The 10218-nt window shown below is 51.8% G+C and overlaps 2 protein-coding genes across 2 annotated transcripts; one reads left to right on the forward strand and one right to left on the reverse strand.

Moving 5' to 3' along the window:
* The first annotated feature begins 1064 nt into the window (after positions 1 to 1064).
* Positions 1065 to 2116, forward strand: LOC115308160 (olfactory receptor 14J1-like). Its single transcript, XM_029966008.1, is given in 2 exon segments — positions 1065 to 1968; positions 1971 to 2116. Coding segments are annotated over 2 exon segments (1050 nt in total).
* Positions 2117 to 8331: 6215 nt separating this feature from the next.
* Positions 8332 to 9383, reverse strand: LOC115307103 (olfactory receptor 14J1-like). The gene is given in 2 exon segments (XM_029957748.1): positions 8332 to 8459; positions 8462 to 9383. Coding segments are annotated over 2 exon segments (1035 nt in total). The 5' UTR covers positions 9369 to 9383.
* Positions 9384 to 10218: the final 835 nt, after the last annotated feature.

Here is a 10218-nt window from a genome sequence, read left to right on the forward strand (position 1 = left end):
ACATGCCTGGTGGTTTGAGTTCCAGAGGGAACTGTGAGGAGCTGCCCAGGGCTGAGAACAACTTGCTGGCACTGTTGGTGTCTGGGAGGTGGCCCAGCTGGCTCAGGGTGACGCTGCCCTTAGTGCCCAGTGGGCTCTGCCCTGGCCTCTCCCAGCTGGACCCTCCCTGTGCATTTCCTTGGTTCTCAGCTTGCCCCTGGTCCTGAGGTTGTTCCCTCCTTCTCTCAGTCAGACTCACTGGGGAGGGGAGTTCAAGCTACACAGTCCAACACTGATCCTGGGATTCCCCCCAGGCAGGTGTGTCCCTGGGAATGAGACATTCCCATTGTCCTCTGCCCTGTGGGGCTGTGGGCAGTGAAGTCTGTGGGCCTGGGTCAGGAGCTCTTTTTCCCTCAATCAGACTCCATCATTAGGACACTTGGCTCTTTTCTGAGGTGTCCTTCCAAGCTGGGAGCTGCCCTGGAGAATGCAAATCATCCTCCCAGCACAGCTGTGTTCTCTGAAAGCCCCAGTGGAGAGGGGCAGAGATGCTGTGCCCATGCCAGGAGATGCTGTTGGATTGGGGAGATGAGCCACGAGTGTCCTTGGCTCCAAGTGGGGTGCTGAGCCCTTGAGACAGGCTGAGACCTTGAGGGGTCTGGGATGGATCCCTCTGCTCTCAACAGTGTCTGGTGGCTTTTCAGACCCAAATGGGAGTGTCATCAATGTCCATCTCAGGAAGGAGAAAAGCCAGGGCAGTTGGGAACAAGAGAGAGGGACAGACCAGCTCCCCTCACTCTGCACTAAGCCCCAGACAATCCTCTTGCCTGGCAGGACCTGCTCTGCTCTCTCTGAGTGCATCAGAAGTGCTGAGGGGTTCTGACATCCAGGAACACTCCTCAGGAGAGATATAGTGAGCTCCAACCAGGGCTGCAGCCATGGAGCTGAAGGAGAGACTCTTAGAAAAAGAAAACCAGTGGAGAGACGGGTGTTGCAAAGTGGCTTTGATTTTCCTTAGAATGTTCTGCCCTAACTTGTCACTGTTATTTCCTACTTGAACAGTGCCCCACATCCAGAGGCAACATATGTGCAACAGCAGCTCCCTCACCCAGTTCCTCCTCCTGGCATTCTCAGACAGGCGGGAGCTGCAGCTCCTGCACTTCTGGCTCTTCCTGGCCATCTCCCTGGCTGCCCTCCTGGCCAACGGCCTCATCCTCAGCGCCGTAGCCTGTGACCACCACCTGCACACCCCCATGGGCTTCTTCCTGCTCAACCTCTCCCTCACAGACCTGGGCTGCATCTGCACCACTGTCCCCAAAGCCATGCACAATTCCCTCTGGGACACCACAACCATCTCCTACACAGGATGTGCTGCACAGCTCTTTTTCTTTGCCTTTTTCATGTCAGCAGAGTTTTATCTCCTCACCATCATGTGCTACGACCGCTACGTTGCCATCTGCAAACCCCTGCACTACGGGACCCTCCTGGGCAGCAGAGCTTGTGCCCACATGGCAGCAGCTGCCTGGGCCACTGGCTTTCTCACTGCTCTGTTGCACACAGCCAGTACATTTTCCCTGCCCCTGTGCCAGGGCAACGCCCTGGGCCAGTTCTTCTGTGAACTCCCACACATCCTCAAGCTCTCCTGCTCACACTCCAACGTCAGGGAACTGGGGCTTATTGGGGTTAGTGCTACTTTTTGTTTTGGGTGTTTCATTTTCATTGTTTTCTCTTATGTGCAGATCTTCAGGGCTGTGCTGAGGATCCCCTCTCAGCAGGGACGGCACAAAGCCTTTTCCACGTGCCTCCCTCACCTGGCCGTGGTCTCCCTGTTTATCAGCACTGCCAGTTTTTCCTATCTGAAGCCCCCCTCCATCTCCTCCCCATCCTTTGATCTGGTGGTGTCAGTTCTGTACTCGGTGGTGCCTCCAGCAGTGAACCCCCTCATCTACAGCCTCAGGAATCAGGAGCTCAAAAATGCCCTGAGGAAACTGATAACTGGGTGTTTTTCAGAAGCAACAAACTCTCCTTCTTCTGCATGTTATGTACCTCATTAAAGGCCAATCCTGTTATAGACTTCTTTAAAGGTTCACCGTATCTTCTCTATTTTTTGCTCCTGGTAGGGGTGTTATTTTTGTGAGAATTTGTTCACACCAAAAAATCTTTATATCTATAATTATAGATATAAAGATTAGATATATATTTGTATATATATATATATATATATAAACACCATTTTCAATTCAGTGTTGGACTTTCTAGCCTGGCCCACAGGCTACACAAATTGGGAATTGTATTCACTGTCTGCTTAAACCAAATAAGGAAAGAACTCTGCCTTGACTTGTTTGCCTGACATCTTTCCTCTCTGACTTCTCTGCAGCTGCAGGGTCGGGGCCTCTGTGCAGAGCTGGGCCAGAAAAGAGTCCCAGCAGAGCAGCACTGCCAGGGAGCAGCAGCCCTTCTCCTCCATGGCCTCCTCTCCCTTCCCTTCCACACTGTCCTGCAGAGCCCTGTGTTGTTGGAGGCCTCAGTGCTCTGGCAGTCGGTGCCAGTCCTGCTGCAGGACTGTCCAGGGACTGCAGGCAGGGACAGCCACGGGCACTGCTGGCACAGAGCTGACCTCTGCAGCAGCACTGCCATCCTGCAGGGGCATCTCCTCAGGCCAGGGCCTCAAAGCTTCCATCTGCTTTCCACTTTGCTCTCCAGGATGTGCCCAACACAACGCCCTGCAGAGGAAAACAGCAGTGACCAGCACAAGGGGGGGAGTGCTCAGGGTGGGGGCACCCAGCAGTGCCCTGGCACAGCCAGCGCCGCTCCCAGCACTGGCCTCTCACCCCAGGCCATTGGGCTTGTTCTTCCCTCCAAGGAGGGACAGCAAATGACCAGCTCAGGAGTCCATGTTTGCACTGCATGGACAAGACATGCCCCTGTGTCACGGTTTGGGGCTGGGGGGGTGGAAAGCTCAGACAAAGCTGATGGCAGAAGCCGTCTTGTTGAGCTGCGAGGTGCAGAAAGGACCCCCCTGCTTTCTAAATTCCTTCTCAGAGAGGAGCCTGTCTGTAGCTGGATCCAATCTCAGGCTCAGAGTTTGGTTTTGATTGAAGGAATTCTAGAGGTGTGATTCAATCATTTTGTCTTGCAGGTTTTAGTGATGGCAAATTAGAAATGTTTCTATAAAATGAGCTATTTATTATGTTGAACAGAAAATTGATCAGACAAGTAAACAGATGAAAGACCTTAAACAGAATTATTTACTGCACAGTATAAAAGCCAAAAACTCCTTGCAGTATAGTGTAAGATAGGACAGTGCAGTCTATCAAAGTCATTCTATTAAAGCAATTGGATCAAAGCCAGCAAAAAGAAACAATCCTGAAGTAGAGATTGAGGAAACTCATCACACAACCACAGGGGGTAGTTCTCTCTCTTTCACTTAACCCCTGGGCAGTGACCACGAAGTACTGTCCCTGCTTCATGGCAGAAATTCCACACACTTCAAGGAAGTCTGGGGAAGAATCTGACAGAGGAAAGTTGGACGGGGCTTTTATAGTTATCAAGGGTTTGACTGCCAGACATATTTGCAGGCCAGGGAGCAGCTTCTCTGTCAAATCCTGCTTCAGAAAGCAGGATGTGTGTCTGAAGTTTCATGAAGCATTCTGGGTTTAGCATAACTCAACATTAAAAACAGCACTTTGACACCAGCAGTAACTGACTACAGAGAGCTTGCACTGTTTGCATTCTCTGATCATTGTTTAGGTATTATCAGAGCAGAGCATCCCGCTAGAAATGGCTCCTTGATTCCATGAGGTTGCAAAAACTCTCAGGGTTCCTTTGGTTCCATGAGGCCCTGCAGTGTCACAATGGCCACAGGGCCACAGCGGCCACAGGGACACAGCCATGGGGGACCTTTGCTCTGACACTGATGGGGCCTGGCTTTGTTCTGCTTGGCTCTGGGCTTTAGGAAAATTGCTGTTCATTTTCATGCTCCACTGGAACAGCTCCTGAATTCCAAAGGTTTCCTAATCCAGGGGAGGGGTTTCTATGGCATCGGAGGTGCCGCCCCTCGGGACACATTGTCAATAAACCATCCAGCTGACTGGCATGGGTGTAAGAACTGGGGAACACAGGATAATCAGTCATCGCCTAAAAACCTTGGAACATTCCCTGCCTGAATCATAACCCAAATGGAACAGTTTGGATGCAATTCCCAAATAGTTTGGAAACTCCAGTCATTCCTGACACCAGGATGGAAATTCAGCAGATAACTAAAGCCAGTCCCCTTGGGAGCCCACAACCAGCGGGGCTGAGGGAGGCCCTGGCAGCTCCCCAGCACCTCCCTCTCAGTGGGACACCTCTGGCAGCCTCTCCCAGCTCGGGAACCCTCCAGTTTGCAACACTCCAAAGACCTTCCCTGATGCCCAGGACAATTCTGATCCCCCTCAACAAACAGTCCTCCAGCTGTGACCCTTGTCTGTTTGCAAACACAAAGGGATTTGGGGGAGTGTTTCCCTGACAACAAGGAGAATTTGGGAGAGGGACCTTTCCACAGCCAGCTCTTGATGTGTCCACACATCTCTGCCTGGGTGTGGGTGTGAATTGACTGTGGTGTGAAGGTTGTTTTTGTGAATCTCTAATTCAGTCACTGTTAAAACTGTAGCAAATGCTATTGAATCACTTGATAATTGTTCAACTGGTGAATGATTAAGTGCTACTAATCTCTTTTGCCCCCTTGTCTTTGGATCCAAATCCTTTGCACCCTGACCCTCTTGCATCCCAAGGCTCTGTAAAAATCTTTCTCTTTCATCAAAAAATATATATTTTTGGTGACGTCCACTTTAAAATCTCCCTCCTTAGCTAAACTACAAAACAACTGCAATTAGCTGTAGAAGTCTTGAAGACTTGAAGACAATTAAAGGAAGGGAAATAATTTGTTTTTCAGTGTTTTAATGGGTCCCACAGTGTGTTTGGAGTTGCATCAGCTGTCAGTCCAAGATGGGCCATGTCAGAACTGGTGAGGTTGGGGGGTGAGGAGCAAGGTTGAGCATACAGGGTATGATGTCCTCAGTCTGGATCTCCTAATGAAACATTCAGCATCAAGATCACCTGGAGAACACCTTTATCACCTCTTCTCTGAACTAAAAAATGTCCATCCTTAAATTAAAAAAAAAAAAAAATACAAACTCCGAAGACTTGTTTTGAAATTGCCTTGAAGACAATTAAAGGAAGACAAAGAGATCCTGAGGGATTTCTGCATTTTAATGAGCCCCACGGTGTATTTGCAGCCCAGCCCATGATCCTGAGGTACTGAGAGAAGATTGAAGCAGCTGCTGAAGAAGTCAGAAGCCAAAGTGCAAGTGCCTTGAAGCATTGCTGGGCCCCACTGAGGGCAGGCACTGCCAAAGCCTCCCCAGGGACTCCTTGGAGCAGCTCCTTGGAGGCCAGGAGTGCAGGCAGACAAAGGCTCTGGGCAGGCCCCTGCAATGCTGAGCAAAGCCTGCCTTGGTTTTGTGGAGCACAAAGGCCAAGGCCTGAGCCCCAGGCCCTGGCCCAGCAGATCCTGTCCCTCCCGGCTGGCTCAGGGCTGTTTGGGGGGCACTGGGATGGGAGGAACAACAAAGGCCCAAAACTGGGCAACCCCTGCCAGGCTCCTGAGGGAGGGGCGAGGCAGAAACCAAGTGCAGAACCTGCCAGGCAAGTTGCTTGTGGTGGCCTGAGTGGCAGAGGCAGCTGCCAGAGGCAAGGGGACAAAGGCCTGGGTGCCTTTGGGCCTTGCAGCCCTGCCAGAGCCCTTGGCCATCTCTCCTGCAGGCTGTCCTGCCCTGGCCCTGCTGCTGCTCTGGCCTTGCAGGCTGCACACACCCCTCCTGCTTTCCCACCCCCTCCCAGCAGCATTTCTAGACCCTCCCTGATGTCTCTGCACCAGCTCTGGCTGTTCCCTGGAACACAAAGCCATGGGCTGATCCTGACTCCCTCTGGGTGACCTCTTGCAGCACAAGGGTCCCCATTGAGTGACATTTCTTTTTCCTCACCTTCAGTCTGAACCTTCCATGCTACTCTTTGTGGAGATTTCATTCTATTTCCAATATGGAGAAAAGCTCCATCCTGTCAGATCTCCTCTAGACCCTCTCCAGTTCTTCCTCATTCCTCCAGAATGGGGAACCTCACAGACAGACAGACCAGTCCAGATGTGGTGACCCCAGGGCTGAGTCCAGGGGGGTGACAACTCCCTTGTCTGGGTGCCCACACTCCCCCCAAGGCAGCCCCATGTGCAGTTGGCCTTAAATCAAGGGACCATTCTGATTCTTTGTAACGTCACGGAATCAAGTGGCACCGTGACACTGCAGGGCCTCATGGAACCAAAGGAATGCAGGAACACTGTGGAATCTCATGGAACCAAGGGCCCATTGTGACATGCGGGATGTCTTTGGAACAAAAGGAACCCTGAGACATCTCATAACCTCCTGGAACCAAGGGGCCACTGTGCCTGCCCAGAACTCCATGGAATCAAGCAGAGCTGCTGCCTCCCTGTTTCCATCTGTTTACAAAATGGAGTTCGGGGGGGGAGAGAGAGGAGGCAATTTCTCTCTCTGCTGATGCTTTGAACTGTTCTGTTGATATTGCTGGTTTTGCTGTTATATTTCTTGTCAGTGAACTGTTATTTTTGTCACTTATACCTCCTTGTATTTTATCTCCCTGTAGTGGTGGGGAATAAAAGGGGAGAGAGTTCATTTTATTGGAGTTCCCACCCCAATATGTGTCTTTAAACCAGGACAGGTTGCTCAAGGGCTCCCTGAAATTTGGCATCATCCACAAAGGACTTGAAAATACATTTTATCCCATTGTACAGAGAGATAATAAAGATGTTCTACAGTGGTGTTCAAGGGCTGGTCACTGAGGGATTTCACCAGGAAGTTGCTGCCAAGAGGACTTTGTACCATGGATTTGATTTGACACTCTTCATTCAGCAACTTCCCACCCACCACATCTTCCACTTCTTCAGTCCAGCTCTCACCAGTCTGGCCATAAGGAGACCACAGGACACCACGTCAAGGGCCTTGATGAAGTCTGGGCACACAACATCCCCTTCTATTCCCTCCCACAAGGGTTCTGCAATCCCTGCCTTGTCCTTCCCATGCCTGGCAATGGCTGCAGGAGGACTTGCCCTATCCCCTTCCCTGCTGAGACTGAGCAGTCTGGAACTCTGCCAACCCTCCTTGCTGCCCTGTTTGCAGACTGGTTCCATGTCTGCCTTTGCCAAGGCCCCAGGAAGCTCTGGGATGGCTCTGGCCTTTCCAAGGGTTTGGGAGAGGTCTCCCAGTGACACTGCCCAACCTTCTCAATATCCCTGACACCAAAACCTTTTCCATATCCCACACTTCCAGAGGAGTGCCCAGGACACAACACAGATTGTCCTGGTGGTTCTGGAGAATGAGAAGGGATTTCTTCCTTGAGGCCAACCCCTCCAATTGGATTTGAGTGCAGCTGAAAGGTTTCCTCAGCATTCTCCCCGGTGCCTCCCTGCCCTGAAGGTTTCTGACCATCAGGCTGGAGCTGAGGGGGTTGGGCAGGTTCCTGAGGAGGGGGTAGAACAAGGGCTGTGTCCAACTGTGCCAGGAGGGCTGTGCTGGGCAAGGATGAGGAGGCTGCACAAAACAGTGGCACTGGGGAGGGGAGAGGAGCAGGTGGAGAGACCTTGTGCCTGCCCACGCAGGGCAGGAGCTGCCCCAGGATGGCAGCTCTGAAGCACTCCCAGGATGTCCCTGTGAACAGGAGGGGAAGACTGGATCTGAAAATGAAACCTGGAAAGCAGAGAGCAGGAGTGTCATGGTGACACTGCAGGAGAGTTCCAGCCCTGGAGCAACGTCACAGAAGAAATGACCCAGTACATGCAGTGGCCTCAGAAGATCCCACAGTATCCTGGAGATGCTGGAAGGGAGCCCAGCTCTGCTTCACAAGTTCCCAGGGCCTGTCCCTGCCTGTGCTCCAAGGGCTTCCAGCCCCCAGGACTGTGCTCAGAGAGCACTCAGGCCTTACAGTGAGAAAGGGGCTCAGGAGGACAGTGTGGAAGTGGCAAGAGAGCAGCTCTGGAAAGACCAAGCCCTGCTGCTCCCTGGCAGTGCTGCTGGGCTGAGATTATTGTCCCCATCCTGTTTGCAAATACACCCTGTCCTGCAGTGTGCTGTCCTTTAGGAACATCTGAGAAGAAGGGTCTTGGACAAAGAAGGCACTGCAGGGTCCTTTATTTTGTTTAAATAGTCAGAGAGCACAATTCATCATTTATACGTGTCCGGGTCAAATTGAATGTGTAGACACTAAATTAGAAAGCAGATGCATAATAATATAACATTGCACAGAAAATTATTGCCAGAAGAACCTGATGACCTCCACAAAAAACTTGAGCAGGAAGGTTGGGTCATTAAGGAATCCCATTCTGAATGCTACACACCAGAAAACGGGCACTTTATTGCTCCTGAAAAGCATCCAGTCATCATTTTCCTCAGGGCATCCTTGAGCTCCTGGTTCTTCAGGCTGTAGATGAGGGGGTTCAGTGCTGGAGGCACCACCGAGTATAGAACTGACACCACCAGGTCCAGGGATGGGGAGGAGATGGAGGGGGGCTTCAGGTAGGCAAAAGGGCCAGTGCTGATGAACAGGGAGACCACGGCCAGGTGAGGGAGGCACGTGGAAAAGGCTTTGTGCCGTCCCTGCTGAGAGGGGATCCTCAGCACAGCCCTGAAGATCTGCACATAGGAGAAAACAATGAAAATGAAACAACCAAATACTAAAGAGATGGAAAACAAGAGAAGCCCGAGTTCCCTGATGTAAGAGTGTGAGCAGGAGAGCTTGAGGATGTGTGGGATTTCACAGAAGAACTGGTCCAGGGCATTGCCCTGGCACAGGGGCAGGGAAAATGTACTGACTGTGTGCAGCAGAGCATTGAGAAAGCCAGTGGCCCAGGCAGCTGCTGCCATGTGGGCACAAGCTCTGCTGCCCAGGAGGGTCCCGTAGTGCAGGGGTTTGCAGATGGCAACGTAGCGGTCGTAGCACATGATGGTGAGGAGGGAAAACTCTGCTCCAAGGAAGAAGACAAAGAAAAAGACCTGTGCAGCACATCCCTGGTAGGAGATGGTTGTGGTGTCCCAGAGGGAATTGTGCATGGCTTTGGGGACAGTGGTGCAGATGCAGCCCAGGTCTGTGAGGGAGAGGTTGAGCAGGAAGAAGCCCATGGGGGTGTGCAGGTGGTGGTCACAGGCTACGGCGCTGAGGATGAGGCCGTTGGCCAGGAGGGCAGCCAGGGAGATGGCCAGGAAGAGCCAGAAGTGCAGGAGCTGCAGCTCCCGCCTGTCTGTGAATGCCAGGAGGAGGAACTGGGTGAGGGAGCTGCTGTTGGACATTTGTTGTTTCTTAGCATAGGGCCTGTTCAGGAAAGGAGAAGACAGTTCAGACAGACCTCTATGAAAAAGCCACTCCATTTCTAAAAGAAATCAATGTGTCAAATGTCACCAAATGCACTGCCAAGGAGTCAGGTTTGCTCTGCTGCAGTGGGACATGGATCCTTTTTGATAGAGCTCTCACACACACAAGGAATGTCAGATGTAACAGACCTTGAATACAAAAGTTCCATCTCTACACCCATGACTCAGAAGAGCTGGGGCTGCAGAGCAGAATTTAGTCGGAGCTTAGAATAATTGTACCTGTGTTTTCTATTTTTACCATCACATCTGGGGAAGGTTCTTTTCCACTGCAGGAATCCTCATTTCTATGGCCCAGCACACAGTGCCCAGCAGAGCTGCAGGGAAGGGCCCCCAGAGCTGCCTGAACACCCCCTCCCCCAGGCACTTGCCCCCCACTCCCTGCCCAGGGCTCTGCTGCCTGGAGCTGTCCCTGCCAGCAGCTGCTTCCCTGGGCCAGGGCTGAAAAAGTGACACTGATGCTGTCTATAAGACAGTTTTGATGTCTGACACTCTCAGGTTCAATCCCCTCTAATCTAACAGAGTTCATGTTTCAGTGTCTCCTCCTGTGCTCAGAGATTCATTTCCCTGTTGCAGTCAGCACCCAGACAACCCAGAGTATAACACTGAAAGAACTGGTTCATTCTCTTTAAGGTACCCCCTGTCTGTCTGTGCCTCTTGCAAATACCTTCTGGGAAATTTCCTGCTTTGATCTGGAGCTGTGACCAGCCCTCATCCCTGCAGCACACTTTGGAGATCAGAAGGACTCTGCCCTGCTCTGCCCTCCCAGGAG

Source organism: Manacus vitellinus, unplaced genomic scaffold, assembly GCF_001715985.3.
Source record: "Manacus vitellinus isolate BGI_N305 unplaced genomic scaffold, ASM171598v3 ctg7180002429992_pilon, whole genome shotgun sequence".
NCBI lineage: Eukaryota > Metazoa > Chordata > Aves > Passeriformes > Pipridae > Manacus > Manacus vitellinus.